We start from the raw sequence: 21,460 nt of genomic DNA, 5'->3' as shown, positions 1-21,460 counted from the left end.
ATTTAGTATTATTAGAGTTTTCTAGTTTTTTCTATATAAAATATTGTAATAGCTTTTTCGCTATCAAAAAATCATCTCATCAAAAGCTTACGCTGTTAAATAAGACCCTAAAATATGATTCATATAATTTTTCTATCACACCCTCAAGCGCAAGCCCTTTGACTCATATTACCTTGTGCTTAATTTTTTATTAAATAAAATGAGAGTGATGAAATTTGAACTCGTGACTACTTAGTCAACAAAGCTCAAGCTCTGATATCATGTCAAAGAATCATCTCACTCAAAAGTTTAAGCTGTTAGGTGAAATCCCAAGATATGATTTATATAATTCTCTAATATTGGCTAGTGGAGACATGGATGAATACAAATTGAATATTTTGATTGACTCCCCATGTTTATAGTGCTCTTGGTTTTTTAGGGTTTTGACTTCTAGCAAACCTTTTATCCAATGCTTTCGTCTATTTCTGTTGTTATCAGAGCCCGACGATTTTTTATGATCATTTTACTTTGCTGCGTACTACAGAATAACCATGGCTAAAAAAAAACTTGACGATCCTTAATGATAATTTTGTTTTGTTGTATGCTATAAAATAATTATGTCTGGAAAAGAGCCCAACAATCCTAGGTTATTTACTTGTTGTGTATTGCAAATACTTGCTTGCTAAATCAAGTTGTATTAACTTTTTTTATATATAAAAATATATATTTTATTGGTTAATTTTAATTCTCTCCATTTTTAATTCTTTATTCTTTACTATTATGCTTTTCTAGTTTTATTCCTCTTTTCATTTTCATTTATTTTCTATATCCTTTCCCTCTGGTTGTCGTAGCAGTATAAATCACAATTATTAAACTTAAATTTGGGTTAATCTAGGATCTACCTTGTATGGGTTTTTTAAAAAATATTCGATAGTTGATCCAATCAAAAATGAACGATAACCCATGACATAATTGACTCGTCGAAAAACAAAAACATTCCAAAATAATACTGTACTGACTTAAAAAAATAAAATTAAAACTATATTATTTCAATCAAATCGAGTGCACAGACTTTGGTACGGTTTTCATTGTAATGGCACAAATAAGATTCCAATAGGGAGTCCTTAATTTCTTCTCCTGCTTTGAAAATTGCAATGACAATTACCCTTCGACCAATCACCAGATTCAAACTGGCACTAAAGCCCTTTCCGTTGGTAGCTGTCATAATTTCTGGGGAGATTTTTGACCGACATGGGAGGAGGAAGATGATCAGCCAGCTGATATCCACGTCGTTGTCAAGAGTTGCATCCCTCTCTCTCTGCATAAAATAATCAAACAACCGAACCGCGTTCCTTGTCTTCGTACGGAAATTGTTAGTGTTTCTCAGCAACTATAATTTCTTATTCCGGATATATTCGTAAGCTTAGTCTCGTCATGTGTTTATATAATATTAATAGGCTTGGATTCAATGAATTATAGTAGCTTAAGAAATCCTGAACCTTCTAATTAAAAAAAACAAAGAATTTTATATATATATATATATATTCTGTAAATGTACCTTTCCATTACGTTCATTTAGCTGAAGTTAGATTGAAGGAGAAGATATGATTTGACATAAATTTTCATTTAAGATCATGATCTTATGGATAGATTTCATTTCTTCTTCTTCTTCTTCTTCTTCCATAAACAAATTATTGCTGTGAATAAAGAAAAGAAAGAAGAATAGAATTCTGTTTCTAATCGATCATAGAATGACAGTATCCTTTCTAATCCTTGATCTTCACAATTGCTCTTCCGTGCCTTCTGAACTTGTTTCTTCTCTTCCCATAAATATGCTCACACGCACTATCTTTCTTTCTTCTTTTATGGTTTGACTCTCGAGATGCTCCATGCATGGCAGGTCTCAACATGACCCTAATTTATCCTAAATCTAATCTTACTGCATCTAAATTAATATTTCGAGAATATGATATCGATCTAATCACAACCCGAGTTCTAAATAAATTTTTAAAATTATTTTTTTTTCTTTCAAGAGTTTTCAATTTTCAATTTTTATTAGAAAATGAAAAGGAAATTCAAATCTTGTTTTCAATTTTTTTTTTAAAAAAATTCATAACAATAACAAACAACCCTTTAAAGATCCACAGCCATAAATTAAGACAGACAAAGGTCAACAACCAACTATGGATATTTATGTTCAATTGTAAATTGACGAAGTTCTTCACCCTAAGAGATAGGTTTAGATTTAGGTTTAGTGAGTGATTAAGGAGGTTAATTAATTCTCTCTTCTTTAACTATTAATTAAAACTAATCGAACCTTGGACAACATGTAAAGGTTGTTATTTCTGTGAATGTATATATTCATGAGATGGTCAACGGAGAGGACTTCATATCTTAATTAACAAAAAAAAAATCATTCTCAACTAGCAAAACATTATGAAGCATTAATCTATGATTGATTAAAGCTTAACACCATATATAAATAATAATAAATAAAAAAAAAGCATCATCGATCATCATTATCATCGTTTTCTTCTTCTTTTAGGAGTTAAATAATAAAAGCATCTTCTTCTTTTAATTGAATAAAAGCATCTTACTTAAACTACAAGAAGTCTCACCTCACCTTAATTAGCTTGGCCGCCTGTTATAGCAGGCGCCATCGAAATCAACCAAATATTCTTTAAACCCCCACGATCCTCCATATAAAACTACTACAACCATGGATCTTTGTATAAGCTACTTCTCTTATCAATCTTGCAGTATCATAATCCAACTTGAAATTTAAAAAAAATAAAAAATTGGATTTAATTTGGTTGTTGGAAGGGAAGGGAAGATAAGGATTGTTTATATGCTGATCACCCATCGCCATGTGCCATCAAGAGCCTAAGAAAACTGTGCGGTTCACTCCACATAATTAATCATATTTACATCTACATCATGATTAATTAATTAATTCCTTATAGTATTAGTGATAATATCAATTTCTAATCACAAAAATCAAATATGTTGTCTAAACCCAGTTAAAATTTGAAACTTTAAGAACTAGTTAGTTTTCCAGTTGTTTGAATGGAGAAATAATATTGTATTTAAATAGAAAGTTTCAATTTTCCTTTGTTTGGTTCATTTTTCTAAAACAATCGAAGTATTACTCTACCTATAAACATCTCTTATACTTCTTGATCAATTCCTCTTCTTCTTTTTAATGTTCTTAGTCGGTTTCTTCATTAATTTTTTCAAAGTGATAATCTTAAATAAGTACCCGAATAATGATACGACTTTCATTTACATCCCCCAAATATGGAATTAAGTAATGCCTAAAAGTTTCCCATATACGTACTCTGGATATGATAAAATTGTGTCTGTGATTTTATAAATTACAAGTGATGATGGGAATAACATATTTTAAATTAAGTGTGTCATAATTTATCTTTGATGTCTATACGAGACAAGAAAATATTTCCAAAGATATTTCTCTGTTGAAACTAATAGCAGTGTAGCATTAGTATTGATAAAGTGGATTCATTTAGGAGAGCATGCCTAGTTAAGCCGTAGTTCGGGGATGTAATTGAAAGTCTCATCATAGTTGAGGGACTCATTTGAATTTATCCTCTTTTTCCCATTAATGGGAAAACCAAATAGGGTTTAAAGTCAAGAGGGATATAATGACAAGAAAGGGAACGGGATTGGTGGGTAGTATGTGGCCCTCAACATAAAAAAATAAAAAAACGTTATTGAAAAAATAAAAGAAAGAAAATAAATGTCAAAAAAAGGGTTGACTTTATCAAAATGGTAAAGATGGCCACGCAAACCCTAGCAATACGGCCTTGTACTTCCGAAGACATCAGTCCCTTTTTTTACCTTCCTCACCATCCTCCTCCGTACGTCCTTTGTTATGATATATTAATTGCTCTCGGGTCTTGAATTTGCTCATCAAAAGACCCCCAAAAAACACTATTGCATGCCCTTCCCCTTCCCTTTCCCCTTCTCTTTCTTGTTCTTGTTTCTTTGTTCTATGATATAACCACCAGTACTCCATCAAATATCTTATCTTCGAATCATTCTCATGTATTTGTTGTGTGATTCAGTGTTGTAAAGATGATGTATGAACAGATACAGCAGCAGCAGCAGCAAATGATGAATAGGGTAGATAGAAGGAAGGTTATGGGAGAGAGAAGGAAGGCAATTGAGGAAGAAGAAGTTGATTTGAGTGGTATGTCTTTGGAGACTATACCTAACCCTTCACTCAATTTAGCCGCTATTTGCAAGCTTAATCTCTCCAACAACGATCTTCAGGTATATATATTTTCTCATCCTACTTGAGTGAATATGGATATATCCCAACAAGTTTTTTGTTGAAGAGCAAAAGGAAACCTTTCTTAAGGTCAAATCAAACAAATTTTTGATTGATATTAACACAACATTTTTGTATTATTCTTTGTTTTTGATAAAAACACAGCTTTTTTGTTGTTGATTTGATTTTCTTTTTTATGGAAAAAACGTAGCTTTTGTTTTTTTTTTTAATAGCAATCATTTCATTTCGAGCTGGTGAATCAGCACGATACCATCTTGAGTTTAAAACAAGTGATTAAAAATACTATTAATTTTCGAAAAAGAAAAGGAGAATTTTCTGGGGAAAAAAAAGAAAAGGGAAAAAGAATCTTATTATCAATTATAATCATTCTATTTTTTTTTTAATTCCAATAAAAACAAAAGGGAGAGAAAGCTTATATTATTTTTTATGTCCCCCCACTTTGTTAAATTTGGAAGATATTTCTTGGACCATATATCACTCTCTCTATATATTCAGTCGTACGTAGCTCTTAAGATTTCTACTAAATATTGGTCTTTATATATATATATATATATATAAGAAAAAGTATTTATTCAAATATTTCTTTAGGTTTTAATTTCTCACCTATTACTCTCTCTTGGATCTCAAACAATTAGTGAGTTTTTAATTAATTAATACTATGGTTAAGCATTCAACGCCTAGCACAAGCAAATAGAGGAATATGCAGTAGCATATTACTATATGTTTATTTCATAATTATTAGTTTTAATCAACTAGGAACATGATGATCATACATTAAATATTTCTTTGACTTTTATAACGTGTACACTTGAATACCTCCACTGGCCAGCTTACAACGGAACCAAGCTAACAAATCGAGAAATTTATTTATATATTCGACAGATGATACCAGAATCCTTAACAGCAAGAATGCTAAATTTGGTGGTGTTGGATGTTCACTCAAATCAGCTCAAATCTCTCCCTAACTCAATTGGGTGCTTGTCAAAGCTCAAAGCTCTTAATGTTTCATGCAACCTTCTTGTGTCCCTCCCCAGAACCATAGAGAATTGCAGGTTTGCTGTCCCCTGACGCTCTTGATCTGCTCACAGAAATATATTTTATATGCATATAGCAAGATAATTAATTGATTACCCTCAAGAGCCATTAATGACATGGGATTGGATTGATCGGATATTTCATTAATTAATTTTGTTGTTTGTTGAATAATTATCGAAATAATAACTCTCATAAGTGTGATCATGATCCAAATATTCAAACTAACAACTAGCCCAGATGTGGAAAAATAAAAAAGAAAAAAGAAAATTAATCAAGCATATACCTAGAAATTAAGTAACCATATCATCACCATCATGCGTGGCCACTTAAAGACCTTAATTTGTATATATATATTAATTAATTTCTTTTTTATTTCATTTTATTCTTAGTTAATCACGGTTCCATCACTGTGGAGCCTAGCTTTAATTTGAGGATGTATGCCTTCTTAATTCCAATCTTATCGTATAAATATATATCAAGTGAATCGATCATCAAGAATTAGAAATAATATTTAATGTGGCAAAAGGATACAGTGCGAGAACCTTGACTACAGCATTATGGACGGTCAGGGTTAAGAATTACCAAGAAGTCAAGGAAAATGTCAATGATGATGTGGAATTAAAATTTAGGGAATAGTAGCACGCGTGCGAAGAAAGAAAGGTGGCTTGGACCAATGGAGGAGAGGAAAAGAGCAGGTCAATCTTTCTGTCTACTCTAAACTAAAGTTCCTCGGTGTAATTATTTATCGGCTCACTAAAGTTGAGAAAATGTTTCTGCCACTATTTTTAGTCCCCGTTTCCGGGTTTTTTTCTTTTTTAAACTTCCATTGCTTTTCATTCCAAAGCATAATCCAAAATGCTTGAGAATTGATATTATATCCACAGTAATTTCCAATTTTTAGAAGCTTTATTTTATTTTATTTTATAGTTTTTGAATTATGATTAGGAATTACTGGCACGCGGCTAAAAACTACAGCTTTTCCAAAAGGATCCAAGGGTTCAAAACCCATTTATGATATTGATCATGATGATCTTCCCCTTGAAGTGTATTTAACACTTTTCGGTCTTTCCACTGCTAATTAATTAATATTTGACTTTAGTGGAAAGATTAAGATGTGGACATATTGTGTATGTATGTATATTTGATAGTTTAGATGTGGACTACGTGTATGTATATTTGTCTTGATCATTATTGTCAAAATAACGTTTAAATTTCATTTCATATGTTCAAGATGATTCCCTCATTTTGAAAAAAAAAAAAAAAAACTAGCGTTACTAAACCAAGTTTTGCTATCCAATCCAAATCAAATCTTAAATTAAATTTAATAGGAGTTGATCTTGTACGTATAACTCGATCAATTCGATTAAAATTTAATTTGATTTTAAAAAAATTAAATGATATCATTTTAACTTAAAAAATATATTTTAAAATGATATTGTTTTGAATTGACTAGGATAATCCTAGATTAACCAGCTCAATTTGTAACCTTGAGACTAGATCAAAATTAATGTCCTAAAAATTCTGCAATCCAACTCATTCTATTTATAAAAAAAAATTGATTTTTTTATATATTTCTTTTTTTTTCATGTTATTAGATAAAATTAATCTCATCCATTTAATTGCTATAAATACTTAGATATGTTATGAGAGAATATAAATTTAAAGCTATGATGATGAGATGTGCATTTGTAATTCTAGACAAATATTAAAATTAAATCAATTTAACTAAATATGAAATCCAGTAAATGGAGTGGCTATGTATGTAACCATCAAATAAAATGTGAATTAGAAGCAGTTTATTATCATTTCAATTATTTTTATATCAAAATCTTGTGTTTCTGTTTCAGGTCTTTAGAAGAATTGAATGTCAACTTCAACAAGCTAAGCAGATTACCAGACACCATAGGGTTCGAGCTTGTTAACCTCAAGAAGCTCTCGGTGAATTCAAACAAGCTTGTGTTTCTTCCCATGTCTACCTCCTACATCACTTCTTTGAAAACACTAGACGCAAGGTTGAACAATCTAAGGTCCCTTCCTGAAGACTTAGAGAACCTTATCAATCTAGAGGTCCTAAATGTAAGCCAAAACTTCCAATACCTTGAAACCTTGCCATACTCCATTGGCCTCCTTCTATCTCTTGTGGAATTGGACGTGAGTTATAACAAGATTACAACTTTGCCCGACTCCATGGGGTGCCTAAGGAAGCTGCAAAAGCTGTCTGTTGAAGGGAACCCGCTCGTTTCTCCGCCAATGGAGGTGGTGGAGAGAGGGGTGCATTTTGTCAAGGAGTATTTGAGTGAGAAGATGAATGCAGGCCACAAGAGCCCAACAAAGAAGAAGTCATGGGTTGGTAAGTTGGTCAAGTATGGGACCTTCAGTGGGAGAATTGGGTCCAGGAAAGACAGAGAAGGGTTCGATGTCACGCCTGATCATTACTCCTCCTTTGATGGTCTTGCTTCTCCTGCATACAGTGGGAAATCCCCTAAACACACATGGAATCGTTCCATTGAAGGCCTTGCTTCTCCTAGATACTTGAGGATTTTCTCACCCGGTCGTCTATTCTCTTCAAAGAATCTCTCTTAGGACTGCTAGACTGTTTGTTGTTGCATCTGTGAAGCCAGTCAATTCCTAGCATGCAGGAGTGTTTAAGCTTCGTATCTTCAGTACATCATAGGAGGAAGATCAAAACTCCCCCAAGACATGTATATTCCAACCTAGGTCTACGTGGGTGTGCCTTACTTTTGGTTTGTAAATAAATGGACGTCATTGTTTCATATATGGTTTTGAGAATCAAATATTTAGTATGCATTTCAATTACTTCCTAATATTACTGGACACCATAACAAAATTTCAATTCCAAATCCAAGTAAATTGCTATCTAGAGCTTGACCATATTCTAGCCAGAAAACTTTCAAAAAATTTACTACTTGATACTTGCAGCATTCAAGAGAGATATTTAGTTCCACCAATAAAATATATATATTTTTATAATTGTCTCTCTTCCATTTCTCTTTCTTCTGTGTCTATTTCACTTCTATACTGTAAGAATCCAGTAGTTAGAGGTCGAGTCCGTAAAATTTCTGGTCAACTTTCTTGTCTACATTCACTATTGTGCACAGGGGAGGTCAGCACCATATAGAAAAGCGGAGTGACTCTAATGGGTGGCAATCTAACTGACTAAACTCTAAAGAGAAGGGTATGGTTCTAATGGCCTTGTAGGAGAAGGAAGGTTGGAGAAGGCAGCTTGAAGTTGAAGTTGAAGTATAGGTGTTTGGTGACCATGCATCCTGATTCCGATTCACTTCACAAATATCCAAAAAATAGCAAGGCGATTGAATTCATGATACTGATTATTGTTTTCTCACTTCACAAACAAAATTCAGCAATCATTAATATTAAAATGATAGGTAATCCTGACCTCTAAATAGCTCTTTCAACTCTCATAGAATTTGCAACACCCATCTTCTTCGAACTATTATTGTTTCTAGTACTTCAGACAAACTTCTAATTGGGATTTGACCCATTAGTCTCAGTAGTTGAGAAAGCATAAGACAGCATAAACTAGCAGATTTGCAGTGAAATTAGTTAACCACGCCCTCAAAGTACCATAAGAAAGGGAGTATTAAGAAGCATTAGTCTAACCTAGCTCTGCAGTTTATTCAAATCCGATTCCTAGCACAAGATTGATGAAACATCAATCACCATTTCAGTATGATCAAGTTAATAATCCTTAAGACTATCAAGAACAAAGAGATAATCCCATTAGCACTGCTCAATAACCTCAAAACATTGGAATTCAAGTAAGAATAAAGGGACACACCAACACTCACCTATGCTTCTCGATTCCGGAATGTCATCATCCAAAAAACACAACGCTAATCTTCTGATATCATCCCAATCTCATCATTAAAATCTTCTCAATTTTATAACAAGCCAGAATTTAATAAAGAAACACAGAATCACAGACAATAAAGATAACAATCACTAGCATTTCCTCAATTCAGCAAAATCATCAACAAGTAGTCAGAATTTGCGACTTTTATTAACAAAAATACTAATAGTTCCATAACCAACTAGCACCACAAGATCAAATGAGAGTAACCCAGATCATAAAAATCCACACTAACCCCATTTGACAAGCCACATTGTGATTTCGAACTAGCTTAACAAAGTATCATTCCAAAATACATAAAAAAACCCGAAAACTCAACGAAGATATCCTGGGATCTTAATCCGAAGAAAAAGCATACTCATAACATAAGCAATAACAACAGAGGAAATCCCAGCAGTAGCATAAGAAACCTTAACACTCTTGGCACGATTCTTTTCAAGAGCAAGATCCATCAAAATAATGCCAACGCCACCAACAATGAACATGAACCCAGAAGAGAGCCCTTCAATTATATACTGCCCATTAACTCTTCCAGGCAAGAAAACCACAGGTTTGACAGATCCGGTATATGGGTCTTGGGTTGACCCGATACCAGGTGGTTCAACGATTACGTCATAGACGATGCCAGAAACTACCATGAAGTAGGTGAGGAGGACTAAGGAGAAGACTGTCATGGAGGAAGGGAGGGTGAAGGAGGGGAGTTTGAGACGGAGGCGTGGTGGGCGCAGGATTGAGTAAGGGAGGAGGGTGAGAAGGTGGAAGAGTGGATCTATGGAGGAGGGGGACGATGGTTCGGCGGCGGAGGTGGTGGAGGTTAGGTTTTGGGATTCGGGTTTGGGAGCCATTTTGTGGAGTTTGATGATGGAAGTGTTGAATATTTTGATTTTGTCGAGGTTTTGAGAAGTTCTGTTTGTGTTGGAGTTTTAAGAGGTTTGTTGTCGGGGTTGGGGTTATCCTACTACTGGTTAGGGACTGACCTAACCTGATCTTGTTGGATCCATGACCAATAAAAATGAGCATGGTTGGATTGGATTGGATTTAGCAATTGGACTCAAATATATTAAAAGGTGAATTTGTTTTTATATAATAAGTTATTTTTTTAATTTTTTATTATATTAAAAACTTAAACATATATTTAAGTGTAAATTTATTATTGCTTACAAAAAAATTATTATTTAAGATATTAAAGTGTTATCAATTTCTACCTAAATCATATTTTAATATACTTTTTTATATGACTAAAATAACATATTCATAACATCTCTATATCCATGCAAAATATCTTCACTATTATTCTAGCCATCATAAATAAGATCATTCATATTATTTAAAAGCTACTTTATCAATATATCCTTATCCAAATGACTTTTTAAATTGTTACATTCAGTAACTTGATGTCACACATATATAACAATGAATTCTAAAGATTGAGCTTGAATCATTATCAGTGACCTGTTGAATTTGCTGAGTAGTTAATCTCTTAATATTTTTGTTGCGCCCTCTTCTGTTATATTAACTTGTTTGAAACTACCCTAGTAACTTATTGTTTCTCATCATCAAAGCCTTTTAATATGCCTTCAACATTATCTACTAGGATTGTAAGTACAACATGTTTTAGATAGATTGTTGTAACCCACTTAAATACCTTGTTGCAATGTGTTTCCATTTTTTCCAAATAATTCCTTAGTAATAATTGAAATAATTTATCAATATAATTGTTAATAGATTTACTTTATTCCTTTTGTGCATAACCAAAAAAAATAAAGTGTGCATTCATCTTCTTCTTTTATCTTTTCTCAATTGCTAATTCTTGATTTTCCTTATCTTTCTTATGTTCTCTATAACTATTTCCCATTAGATAGAAACATGACCCCTTTAATATGATGTCAATTAGTTTAACTCGTATATGTTTCAGAACCTTCTTATATATAAAAAAATCATTTCAACATTGTTCAACCAATTTATGAACTCTTCCTCTGGTAAAACTCCTTTAAAATAAGAAAGTTTAATTCAAAAACTGAAATCTCCATGATGTTCTACTCAATTAAGAGACTACCTCCTCTTGAACGGGTTCTTGGTATTAGCCAGGAACCCACAATCACTGATGCATGGGGTTTTTAAGAAAGATTATTTTTATTTTTTTCTAATTTGTTTAGGATTTTTATTACTTTTCCTTTATTTTCAAGTTTTCTAGTTTGTTTAGACTTGTTTTTGAGTTTATTTAAAAAGTTGTAAACCTTTTAAAAGGTAAACAACTTCAAAAGAAATATTCATTAATAAAATTGTAAATTTTTTGTGATCCCTTCTTTTGAAAATTTTGTGTTCTTGTGCTTTGTTGCCTTTTTTATATGGTTCCAGTCTGCATTGATTGATATCAAAGCTAAAAGATTTATGGTGGTTAATTGTTATGTATTGTTAAATAGCCGTTGATGAAAAAGGTGGTCGTGAAATAAGTAATGCTCAATAATGCTTGTGCAGAAAGAGATGTTGTGTTTCTATCTCAAGAAATAGATATTCAAAAATTGGTGATAAAAGACATGAAAAGATAAATTACAAAATTGACTTGTTAGATAGTAGTAATAAAGGTATAAAAGCAAATTAAAGAATTATCTCATTAATTAATGGAGATGCATAAAAGAAAATAGAAGGAACATAAAGAAAGTAATCACAAATTTATAACCAATTATGAGAATCAATTTTAGAGGTATAAGCATAGTAGATAACTTGTTTATGAGAATGAATATCGTGGAGATTTTAATGATTCTATATATGATGAGATAGATAAAGACTAGTATTCTATATTAATTTATGATGTTTATTTTAAAGAGTACTGTATATTTATAATGATATTATATATATAATGAAAAAAATAGTATTGATTATTTTATTGGAGGACTAATTTTTTCAACGTAAAAAAAAATGACGTGGAAGGTTTTTAAGAAAAAATATTTTTATTTTTTTATATTTAATTTAGTAAATTAAATAATATATTAAATAATTTTATTATTTTTTAATTTTTATAGATTGATTTTAAAATTTATTTAAAAAGTAAAATTAAAAAGTAAATATTTTCCTAATAAAATTATAAATTAGAGTTTGTTTGTGATATGTTTTTCAGGGAGAATCAATCTTCTGTTTTTTTTTTTTTTTATCTTTTAATTTTTTGTTAATAATAAAATAAAATTTATGTTTTGGCACTTGAGTTGCTTGTTCAAGGGTGCTTCTCTTTCATAGTTATCAAAAACTAGAAAATGGGCTCTTTGTTTTTTGAGGTCTTATTGAGTACTAGGAAGTGGTAGCAATTTGGACTGAAAACACTGAGGAAATTGAGCTGTTTAGTGCTTAGTGAAAGAAAGAATCAAAGGAAGAAGAAAGAAAGATGCTCTATAGTCGTGAAGTTTTGAATTTCTTGGTGAGGAAAGATGTGAGGAAGATACTCAAGAGGAAAGACAGTGATGCTGGTGAAAGAGGTAAGCTTTTTTGAAGAATTTCTTGAGACCCCATTTCTTTATTTTGTTTAAATTTCTCAAAGTTCAGTTCTTTCTTTCATCTGCATTGCTGCGTGTTACTAGGTTTATCAGTCTAGCTTGCGTCAGTAACAGTCTAGCTAGAATTCTCTAGTCTTTTCTTTGTTTGGATGTAAATTTTACTTTATTTTGTTGCTGCAATTGTTGCCTTTTGGAGTACCAGGTTGATTTTTCTTGGGTTCTCTCTTATGGGTTATAGCTCTTTAACTCTGATAAAGTAGTGGTTAATTTTGTTTTTTATTTAATTAATTTCAGAAAGATAAGCAATTTTTTTTTGCCGTTGAATGAAAGGAGAGTTGGCTGCCCAGTTGCTCAAAAATGGGATTTTTTTCATTACATATTTGCCTTTCACTGGCAACTTTAAATATTATTGATTTTTTTCTTTGTTATTGAGAGGGATTAATCAAACCATTATTCTACTCAAACATGCTAGTTAGTTTGTTATCTTGTTAACAAGAGGTGATTGCTTTGCTCATTGGCTAGTGGCTTTCTGTGTAAACCGTGGAGGCTTTTTTTCAATTGCCTGTCTTCTTTGATGTGGCTGATTGACCTGCATTTTTATTTGTGTACTTATCAATGCAGGAAGAGCTTTAGAAGAATTGCGGTCTTCTTTATTTAGCAGATTTCGCTCGTCTGAAAGCGCAAAGCGACACGAACAACAATTATGTGGCCCTGTCATTGCTCTTACGTTCAATTTTCTGGTTGCTATTGGTATTATTTTCATGAACAAATGGGTTTGACTTCTAACCTTTGTAAATGCATATTATCTAGTTTTAACTGCTTTTGTTATTGCTTCAAGTTGCGGTTTCTTTTGAGTTTATTTGATTTGCCTCTTTTTTTTTTATGGCAGGTGCTTCAAGGAGTTGGCTTCCATTTTCCTATATGTCTTAGTTTTATTCACTATGCACTAAGCTGGGCACTGATGGCCATTATAAAAGCTTTTTCTGTGCTTCCTGCATCTCCTCCATCAAAATCTTCTCGTTTATCTCTATTCACTCTTGGCTTTGTTATGTCTCTCTCTACTGGCCTAGCTAATGTTAGCCTGAAATACAATAGGTTAGATATTCATTTCCTATTTTCCACAACTTTGTTGTCCTGTTCAAAGTTTTGTGTTTGATATGTTTCATGTTTTGTTGCAGTGTTGGATTCTATCAGATGGCTAAGATTTCTGTTACACCCTCGATTGTTTTAGCAGAATTTATATGGTTTAAAAAGAGAGTTTCTTTTTCCAAGGTAAGTTTTGGCTCATGTATGTCTATGGTGCACTTCCATATGAAAATAAGCTTTCTATTTTGTTGTGATGACAGAACAGTCTGAATTAGAAGGCATTGCTATTTTTCTTTTCATTTTCAACTGATTGATTCATGAGAGAAAGGCCATTCATGTGAGAACTAGGTGTTTTATAATTTTGATCTGCACACTAAGCGTCTGGTAAAGTATGAACATGGACTTCTATATGGATAGCATTTTGAGTTTCACTGTATTCAGGACAAGGGTTTATCAATGAGCATTAATTTTGTATATGTATCTTGGGCCTCGAAAGTGGACTCACTCATAAATGCTTTGGTCATATATCATTGTTACCTTTATGAGACTGAAATCTACTTTAATAGTTGATTTGAATGGAAGGGATTTGGAAGAGTGAATGCTGAAAGTTGTGTTTTCCTCTTGTAAAAATCTTCCACTTAAGCCCTGTATTTTGAGACGTGGAACCTCAAACAACATATTTGGACATGAATTGATCTTTATACCCATTCCATTACTTCTAAAATACCCATTGAAGGACTACACTTGCATCCTCTAGGAGGAAAAAGACTTGAAGTGTTAATTACTTATTTTGTTTATTTTTTCAAGTCACGCAACATCTTTTATTGAGCCAAATACAAAAGTTTTCAGTGCCTATAAATGTCTTTGTAAGTTGATTCTGGAAGTTTCCTTGCACATGGCATTTTTATCAAGTGGGACCTGATGTGCGTGTAGAATGACTAGTTTCTGCAAATAACTTAAGTTGACACTGGCCCTGGGTTCTTATATGAAATCTTTCAGGTGGTTGCACTTACAGTTGTGTCTATTGGTGTTGCCGTGGCTACAGTAACTGATTTGCAATTCAGTCTCTTTGGTGCTTGTGTAGCACTAGCTTGGATAATTCCTAGTGCAGTCAACAAGATTCTCTGGTCCACTCTGCAACAGCAGGATAACTGGACAGCCTTGGCGTAAGTTACCTTATCTAAAAATTTGCCTGGTAACATTCCTTATTTTCATTTTTCTACCACCAAATAGCTTTCACATCTTACTTGACTTGTGAAATCGATGAGCAGGTTAATGTGGAAGACTACACCAATTACATTGTTTTTCCTGGCTTCATTGATTCCTTTCTTAGACCCCCCAGGTGTCTTCTCCTATGATTGGAACTTCAGAAACACAGCACTGATTCTCATGTCAGCTCTTCTTGGCTTTTTGCTTCAGTGGTCTGGTGCTTTGGCACTTGGGTGAGTGAGTTATCTTCATTCTTTTTAACTATTACAGAACTCAGCCTGTTTTGTTCATGGTTTCCAATGATGTATTTTCAACCTCTCAATTGCTGCACATCACCTGTTATTTCTAGTTATAGGATATGAGGAGGTTAGTCAATTTAGGACATCAAGATATAAAATGACTCTTAAGGAACAAAGATCATATTCATTCTATATCATTATTGAAATGTTCTAAAATCAAGTTGGTCCAGAGAAGGTTTCTCATTTTAATATACAACTTCCTTTGCGTACAGTATTATAGAATTTGCACTGGTAAATTTACTATGGTAGAAAAAAATAATAATAAGACATTGTGTATAATTAGATATGAAAAATTATAATAATTGCACCAGAACTACTAAATTAAAGAATAAGGATTTTTTTATTTTAATTTGTCCAAAATGTTATCAAAATGCTTTGCTGATTGGTATAACATTATTTTCTAAGGTTTTAGACATCAAATATTTTGATAACTGTACGTCGGCTGATGCATTTGACCAAAAAACATATGCTAAGTGCTTTTTATGAGATGGTGTTCTGTAATTTCTTGTGATGAAAGATAAAATAAGGAGTATCATGTTTTCGGTGGGTACATATAAGACCAAAAATGGGAAGGGGGGGGGGGGGGGGGTTGGGATAGAGGAGAAAAAGTGTAGAAGATTCTAGTAGAAATCCTGGAAGCAGTGTCTCAAATTTTAGAAAACTTCATGTTGACGTGGTCCTTTTACATCACTTAAAGGATTGTGTCTCTGGCACTTTCACATGCCTAATGATTTTTTGGTTAGTCCTGACTCTTAATAGTAAATGCCTCAATATAACACCCCTTGTTGTATATGACCATAACACAACTCACATGCTTAGCATGCATGTATATTAAAAGGAATTCTCTTTTCTTTGGATAAGAGAATGCTTATTTCATTGAAATTGCAGTTCTTTAAAATTCAGGTAGATAATATCGAAAGGGCCAAGCCTATGATGCTAGAACATGTGATTGTTAGGTTATATGATGTCATTATGACTTCCTGAGAGTGCACAGAATGGAATTCCCATTGAAGATTTGAGAAATACAAGTCAGATGAGGAATTTGAAATGAGATTAGCTCTTGAATGTTCTCACAACCTATTGTCTGGTGCGAAACCTGTGTGAAAGTAAAGCAAAATCTGCTTGTGGTTGTGCCATCATGGGATTGAATATGAACCTGACTTGCTAATGCGCTTAAAAAGTGGGCTAATGATGACAAAGATATGTGAGAAATAAGATGGCGATTTTGATTTGTGAAATACGATTCTTGGTTACCAGAGAAAGGTTTCTTATTGCAAGGAATGGCTTGTGCCAAGAAAGCTTACAGGTATACCTTGAGATGAAATTTAACAAAATCCAAGAGGATGTGCTTTATGTGGCTAGATTTGGTTGGTTGAGAAGCAGTATCTTAATAAAGAAAAAGAAATTATAGCTGAGACGCAAATGTTAGGACATGCTTTGAAACAATAAATGACTACATAATTAATGAATACATGCATGAGGAGTTAGGTGGTACCTATTTAGGTAACAAAGGGAAGGTATCTAAAATGGGTTGCCACTTCCATTTTAGACCTATGGATATGTAGGTGATCATGTGTTATCCCATTCAAGTAATAGGAGTGAAGAACGGAAGGAATAAACCAAAAACAATACAACATAATTGAATATAGGAAAAGGATCCATATGACCAGTTCTAAACCTCTTCCTAGTCTGTAAATGGGTGCTGGACCAGTTGGTTAAGCTCTGTTCTAATTCTAATCGAGTTGTTAGTCTCTGTGTCCTAACTTACGCCTTGGTATTATAGTGAGAGCACATAACTTTAAAATTTTAGCAGACCATTAAATGCTTTGGCTCATTGGTTATGATTACGCAGTTGGGTTGGGAAGCCATTGATCTTGGAATGGTATTATAAGCATCACATCATTGTTGGTAGTTTGCAGAATGGTTAATGTGTTTTGTGTTTTTCAAAAGAGTTGATGAGGGCTAAATTTCTCCTTTGACACTAGAAGCCTTTTCCTTTTTCTTCAATTTTGTTGAAGAGAAGAGTACCATGTGATAATAGTTACATTGTTGTGCCTTCAGAATCTAATGGAAGGATTGAATAAAGACACGAAAACTGAAAAGCTAGGGGCAGCATTTATTTAATCGTAAGAATAGGTGAGGTGAATCTCAAAACACAGACAAATTCTATGAAATATGCACTCTTATAGTGAGTTAATAAAATTCCTAACCCACCCCTTCACATCAATGGATAATTCATGATTAATTTTTTAAAGCTTGTTAAATCTGTGAAATTCATGGACCGGCCACTTTTATTAGTAGGATTAACAGGCTAAAATTATGTGTATGCTCTTATTGACCTTGGATTTCAAAGAATCATCTTTTCCCCAAAACCAGCTCATGACCACTTCTGAATTCTGACCAGATATCTACTGCTTGACTACAACCAAGGAAACAAGAATATCTCTACACTGTGAATTATCTTTAAGCTGAGAGAAAATATGTTATATTTCTGTTTATATTTGTATTGATTAACTTACATTTTATAAATTCTATAGCTAAGGGTTTGTTAGCTATGAGGTGTTAGAGAGTAATATAAAATTATTTTTAGGCCTCTTCTAACCGGTTAAGTTTTTAGGTTGAGATGGTTTTTTGACATGATATCAGAGCTTTAATGATCAAAAGTTAATGAGAACTCTCATTAAGGATGTCAAAATAGGTGGTCTTAAAAATAATTGTTACCTGCTTGAGAATTTAGATCATTAGTGGGTCCAATGAGAGCAAGGTTGACAGTGAACTGATTTCTATCACGAAAAAAGTAAACAATGCAAGGGGTCCCAACTGTAAGGTGCAAGTAAAAGAGAACGAGAGTAGGTTATAAGTTGACTATTTTAGGAAGAGAGAAAAAAAAAACAAGAAAGACAACTTTTCCCTCTTGAAAATCTTTAAAGCACTCTTTAACAATTATCCCTGAAAACCTCCCTATAAAATCCCACCTCTCCTTTTTCAACCCTTAAGCTGCCCACCTAAAGAACAATCAAACCACTTTTTTTATGCTAATTGCTAATATTTTCATATTGTTGTGTGCTTTGTTAAGCTTACTGTATCCTTGTTCATAAAAGATGAGACTAGAACTAACTTGAACCATGGAACGCTGCAGCTGTCTTTAAACTAATATTAAGATGAAGTTATGATTAGTAATTTGAATGTATGTTGAGTTAGATGTTTGGTTCTCATTCATTTCATCTCATTTACTTTTCAGGGCGACATCTGCTATTTCTCATGTTGTTCTTGGTCAATTCAAAACATGTGTTGTGCTTCTTGGAAATTACTACATCTTTGGCTCCAATCCAGGAGCGACCAGTATATGCGGGGCATTGACGGCTATTGTAGGCATGTCTTGTTACACATACCTCAATATATGCAACCCAAAACCACAAACAGGAAAATTATCTCCTGGAAAGTCTTCCACACAATCCAGATCGAGTAAAGAAAATGTAGATAGCCATGATGCCTATGGGGGGGAATCTGTGTAACTCATCTCTGTGACAATGGCTTATCGGCTAACATGTGACAACAGATTTTTTCATTAACCCTAGGTGTTGCTTCATCTGCATTTGTTTCTGGGTTAGAATTTGCTAATTTAATGGATCGTGGTGCACTCTATTTAAGTTTCCCAAGAGGACTTGTAGATTAGTCAGCTGACCATAAATTTGAACCAAACAATCTGAAGGGCTTGTGTAGATGCTGCTGATGCTTTGCTGCTCGCAACAATGGACCAACTTTGTGTATATAAATTAGTTGGTTAGTACATTACACAAATGTCATGATTTGATTATTTTGATTTGTTTTTTGTTTCTATTATCTGATCCAGCCATTTGATGGTTCTTATTTTTTTGACAGCTTTTCTTGCACAAGTTTAAACCGTTAAGGCTTTCTTTTTCTGCATCAAGTTATCTGTATGTGAAGATTTGGCAGCAACTCGAGAGACAATACAATATTAAGCCATTGAATGTGGGTTTCCAAGCTAAAGTTGACTAGCTTGAACAGATACCTTTTCATTTACAAGTCTTCTTGGTCTTGATTTCTGTATGTGGAAATGACAGCTTGCCATTTGATGGACAACTGAAAGTAACTCTAAGATAGTATTAATTAAAATTCCGAGATAGAAAATATGAATATTTGTGATGATTGAGGAAATATATATTTATATAATTCATGTTTTGAAATGATAAAAATTCATTTTAAATAAGGATACAAATTCATTGCAAAGTTTTTTTTTTAAAAAAAATATATTTGTTTAATGTTTTTATTTTCATCTCTAATCAACTATATTTTTATCTCATGTATTTTTTTCTCTCGAAATACTAATCAAATATAATTTAAATATGTTATCATAATATCATAAGAATGAACTTAATCATCGTCATCATATAAAAAACCTTAATTAATCTGAAAATAGAACATTGATTGTCAAGGAGATGCAAACATTGATTGTCAAGATATATATAAAACCGTTAAATGGAATCATTTGACCTATAATTCATGTAATGTAAGCTTTAAATATATGCTTGAACTAGCTAGACCAATCTTTGATTTTAAGGAGTTGAATTCGGAAATTAATCAAGATAATGTATGCGAGGAACCTCGGAAGTTGTAGCTGAGAAAATTAATAAGAAATCAAATTAACTAATCTTAGATTGATTCACAAACAAACATAAAGAAACCCACATAAACTGAATGAGATTGAAAAGTCCCCACATGGGATAGAGTTCTTGCTGTCACTGGATCCATGGTGTCGGCTCATGGGTTTACAAGAATTCTTCAACTCTTGTTGTTTATTCAAGAGTTTGTCTCAAGAGATGGCAGGATTTTATAGAGAAGTGCATGTGCAATGCAGGGTTTGAACTCCAAAAACAAGACAACTCTTTTGGCTTCCCACGTGAGATTATTACAAAAAAAATAAAACTTACATAACAACTACATTGTATTTACAAGCTTTCTTTCCTCATCAACTTTATCAATTTGATGTGATGCTAAGGAACCTTAACACATGCATGGTTTTGATCTGATCCTTATCGGGTGATAATTTGATGAGTTCTCATGTCATGCTTGAAGGTTGATACAACTGTTTAATTATGTATTTGTTTCAATAAATTCAATATGAATGATACATAAACTATGTTTGTTTTTGTGATAGTTTCGATATTGTGGTGCATAATATTTTTTTGTTTAAGAAATAATTAAAATAATTTTTTTAAAAAATTTATTTTACATCAAAACATTAAAATTATAAAAAAAACATTATTAATTTAATATTTTTTTAAATACCCAAAAACAAAAACCACGAACACAGATTTAAACACTCAATTGTTGTGGTTGAATCAATTTGAAAAAATATAAAATAAAAAAGATTTATATTATTGGTTACTTTGCATATAATATTTTTAATCGAATTATTTTAATGGATGTGGAATATACTGCTAGCCAAAATGCCATTTACTTGTAAATTTAATAGGTGCAAAGTTGAAGACAAATGGATGGTGAAGGAAACATTTACGTTGTCAAAATATGATAATAAGATCTGTCTTGAAAACCAGACTAGACAGCCAAACTTTGTCTTTGAACACCATAACCTTACAAAAACCTTGCAGTTAGGACAAATGATACTGAAAGAGAGCAGTCTGCCAGTCTCATTTTGATTTGACGATCAGTGAATCACATGCCTCAAGTACTGTATTTCTTACTCTCTTTATACATAACATGCCTCCTCAAAGTCACCAGATCCCAACAAGCAATACGGCATTTAAAAACGGATAGGTTTTGGAATATTAAATCATCATCATCATCATATATAGTTAGCCAGTCTTTTCATTATTGAATTAGATGATTGAGTCTAGGTTACCATCCAAAAAAATTAAGTCTTGTAATGGATGATCTATTCTTAATTTCTATATATATTTTTTTAATTATTCTATGGAATAGGTGCTTTAACACCTCCCTCATTTGTTCCCTCTCATGTAGCCTATATTTTGGGGTAAGTCAAGTGATATCTCTAGGATTTTTGCTGGATCTTTGAGACTCTAGGAACATTTGAGGCCTGACAAGGTGTGTTTGTGTGTGTATAAAATCTATAGATTTACATTGAAATATAGTTATTTTTTAGCAAAAGGGTATGGTC

General features: G+C 32.6%; 3 protein-coding genes across 5 annotated transcripts; 2 read left to right on the top strand and 1 right to left on the bottom strand.

Annotated features, from left to right (window-relative positions):
- Positions 1-3,787: 3,787 nt before the first annotated feature.
- Positions 3,788-8,143, top strand: LOC7490483 (plant intracellular Ras-group-related LRR protein 6). Its single transcript, XM_002325214.4, has 3 exons — positions 3,788-4,272; positions 5,174-5,343; positions 7,174-8,143. Exons 1-3 carry the CDS (start codon positions 4,075-4,077, stop codon positions 7,907-7,909), a joined length of 1,104 nt encoding a protein of 367 aa, XP_002325250.3. The 5' UTR covers positions 3,788-4,074; the 3' UTR covers positions 7,910-8,143.
- Positions 8,144-9,346: 1,203 nt separating this feature from the next.
- LOC7484053 (uncharacterized) lies at positions 9,347-10,102 on the bottom strand. Its single transcript, XM_002324642.4, has one exon. It carries the CDS (start codon positions 10,061-10,063, stop codon positions 9,533-9,535), a length of 531 nt encoding a protein of 176 aa, XP_002324678.1. The 5' UTR covers positions 10,064-10,102; the 3' UTR covers positions 9,347-9,532.
- Positions 10,103-12,361: 2,259 nt separating this feature from the next.
- On the top strand, positions 12,362-19,480 carry LOC18107830 (nucleotide-sugar uncharacterized transporter 1). 3 transcript variants are annotated; one of them, XM_024589912.2, is made up of 8 exons: positions 12,362-12,688; positions 13,328-13,479; positions 13,596-13,801; positions 13,885-13,978; positions 14,792-14,958; positions 15,064-15,234; positions 18,542-18,878; positions 19,183-19,480. In XM_024589912.2, exons 1-7 carry the CDS (start codon positions 12,598-12,600, stop codon positions 18,813-18,815), a joined length of 1,155 nt encoding a protein of 384 aa, XP_024445680.1. In that variant the 5' UTR covers positions 12,362-12,597; the 3' UTR covers positions 18,816-18,878; positions 19,183-19,480. The 3 variants fall into 3 exon arrangements, with proteins under 3 accessions (XP_024445680.1, XP_052304799.1, XP_024445679.1); XM_052448839.1 differs by having other exon boundaries at positions 12,363-12,688; positions 18,542-19,065; XM_024589911.2 differs by having other exon boundaries at positions 12,363-12,688; positions 18,542-19,083.
- Positions 19,481-21,460: the final 1,980 nt, after the last annotated feature.

Source organism: Populus trichocarpa, chromosome 18, assembly GCF_000002775.5.
Source record: "Populus trichocarpa isolate Nisqually-1 chromosome 18, P.trichocarpa_v4.1, whole genome shotgun sequence".
Classification (NCBI taxonomy): Eukaryota; Viridiplantae; Streptophyta; class Magnoliopsida; order Malpighiales; family Salicaceae; genus Populus; species Populus trichocarpa.
Note: the sequence above shows the minus strand (reverse complement) of the source record. Positions and strands in the feature narration are given on the sequence as shown.